Source organism: Pollachius pollachius, assembly GCF_949987615.1.
Source record: "Pollachius pollachius genome assembly, chromosome: 11".
NCBI classification, from domain to species: domain Eukaryota; kingdom Metazoa; phylum Chordata; class Actinopteri; order Gadiformes; family Gadidae; genus Pollachius; species Pollachius pollachius.
The window spans coordinates 15735963-15738442 of record NC_136944.1 but is presented as its reverse complement, the minus strand read 5'-3'; the positions used below and the strand labels follow the sequence as shown (position 1 = coordinate 15738442).

General features: G+C 43.9%; 1 protein-coding gene across 1 annotated transcript in view; it reads right to left on the bottom strand.

Moving 5' to 3' along the window:
• Positions 1 to 1300, bottom strand: part of hs3st2 (heparan sulfate (glucosamine) 3-O-sulfotransferase 2) — a gene marked incomplete at its 3' end in the record, with an annotated part of 7016 nt that extends 5716 nt beyond the window's left edge. Inside the window, exon 1 of the mRNA XM_079745728.1 lies at positions 729 to 1300. Within this exon, the coding sequence (XP_079601854.1) occupies positions 729 to 1297 (569 nt within the window). The 5' untranslated portion in view covers positions 1298 to 1300. The remainder of the gene's footprint in view (positions 1 to 728) is intronic.
• Between the last annotated feature and the right edge of the window lie 1180 nt (positions 1301 to 2480).

The window sequence follows — 2480 nt, the reverse complement described above, 5'->3', positions numbered from 1 at the left end:
TATACATATGTATATACACAGCGAGAGAGAGAGATGAGAGAGAGAGAGAGAGAGAAAGAAAACATGACGACGCAACTTGAGTGTCAAACACGATCAAGATTTTGAGATTGCAATACTGAAAGGTAGCTCCTAAAGTAATCGTAGTTTCAGGTAATGTCTGTTTTATGTACTTTTAACGTATTATTATATCCATAAGTGGGTGTCTTATAAATCAAGGAATAAAAATCACCAAGCTTATAGCATATCAAACATTTAGACCCCAGTGCAGCAAACATTTTGGATTTTGGGCCATCTGCCATCTGAATGGTACACCTTTAAAGTTTAAAGGCCGACGCCAATGTAAGTTTATTGAAGCAGAGACTGGTTCCGTTTATGCTGTTGCAGTAGGCCTATTATTTATAGTATTTATATACTTATACACATATTATTGAAGCTCTTTACGTGCAGCAGGCCTACACACACCCTCCAATATCAGCATGTACACATAATGATCTCACACTTTAGGTTTAACAAAATAATAATGAAACTGCATTATTTATTTTGCATAGACGTCCTTTAAACTTTTAATGTAAACCGTTATAAAAAAAAACATCCCTGTGATGTGAAGATTCCCGTGGGAACATTTCCTCGCTCAGGGACTTAGTACCAGGGGAAATAAAATAATCAATAAATAAATATAACACACACAAAGCCCCAACATCCAAGACATTCCCAGCAGCAGCTCTCACCTGTACCAGTCCAGTCCCCTGTCATAGTGTCTGTCAAAAAAGTGAGGCTCTGTTCCGAGCGCGCGCACATCCGGATGAATCCGGATAAATTCCAGCACAGCCCGCGTGCCCCCCTTCTTCACCCCGACGATCAGCGCGTTGGGGAGCTTCTTGTTCCCGTATTTCTGGGAAACGGTGAGGTTGTTCAAAGTGTACTCGGTGGCGGGAGCGCTCCGCGAGAGGTTGCCACAGCACGAGGCGACGTGTTTACTTCGGTCGCGAGGTTGACCCGGTCCCGGCGCTCGAGCCTCTTCCCGCCGGGCGAACCTGACATTCGGAGTGAGTAAAGTGCAGCCGTTTAATCTCCCGGAAACTTTCCCCTCTGTGGGACCGTTCTGCCCGGGCGGAGGCAGCGGACAGCCCTTCTCGTCGGAGGAACCCTGTTTGGTCATGATTGTGCTGGAGCAGAAAAAAATGACGCTGTAACACACATAGGTGAAGGATAAGGCAATAGTGCATATGAAGGCAAATCTGGCGTTGAGTCGACCACCCGATGGCACGCTGCGACTTGAGATAAACCTATGTGCCATGTCTCCATGGGTTGAAATAATGCATGGTTTTCCATTAGAATCGTCCGTCTTTTGGAGTCCAGCAGATGCCTTTCTATATATATAAATATATATCTTTCCAAGTCCGTTGGAGACGCACCAGAGAATAATGTTTTGCACCTCGCCCGCATCAACTGAGCAGAAGTCCCATATTCAATACAAACTTTGTGCACATTCCCGGAGATAGGCTGCCAAAAGCACAACAAAGTTTATTTGAATAAAAAGACAAGAACGTCTGGTTGAATTGAACGTACAATCCCTTAAGCGATTGAACGCCCATCTTTCATTCCTTACACTCACACACACACTGAACCTAACGCCTGGCGCTCTGAGCAGGGTTGGAAGAGGAGTCTTCCAGCGAGTGCGGACTGTCCGTCAAAGTGCACATCCACAACCCATGCTCCAAACTCTCTCTCTCGTCGTCACTCTCTCGATGACTCCACTTCCCTTCGTCTCCTTTAAAACACACGTTGATTCCCTGCCCCCGCGGTGCCCCGTTTAGCCTGTAAGGTAGCGAGAAATACAGTTTAAGGTGGAAAACCTGTTTCCTAATTAAACACCCTCTGACGTCATTTATATGATGATAATTCTTCGTTCGTTTACGCTTTTTTTTTTTAAAGGAACATAAACTGTTTTCTGTTGTTGTTTTTTAAGTAAAGAGAAACGTTTGTAGGTTGAGTCCACCTTGATGGGTGGTTGAATTGTGCCACCTTATTTAGATCACACATGTCCAGTGCTTGTGACTCATTACCGTGGTGCTGAATCAGTTTCCAGTACCCTCTCATTAGTAATCCATGCCTGATGCAGTTTAATAGCTCTTCACTGAATGGCCCAACTAGACGGGGACATACAGTTTACACGGGGGGCTGAACATTTAAGTTTTATCACAGGGTGGGCCAATGGGTTTTACGATTGATAGTTATAGATAGAACTGTAGTTATACCTAACCGCCATACAAAGTCTACTTTCAATGTGGTTAATTCGACGTGGCGTGTTTGAATAAACAGCTTCTTAAGGCCCTACATCAGACAGCCGTCCACACATTTAACAGGAGATCTCACTCTCTTTTCTTTTTTATTGTTATATTCAAGGACTTTTTATAATCCTGTATAAAACTGGTTGTGGGAGGGAAATTAAAAGTGTTGTTAACAATGTCCCTGAAGAC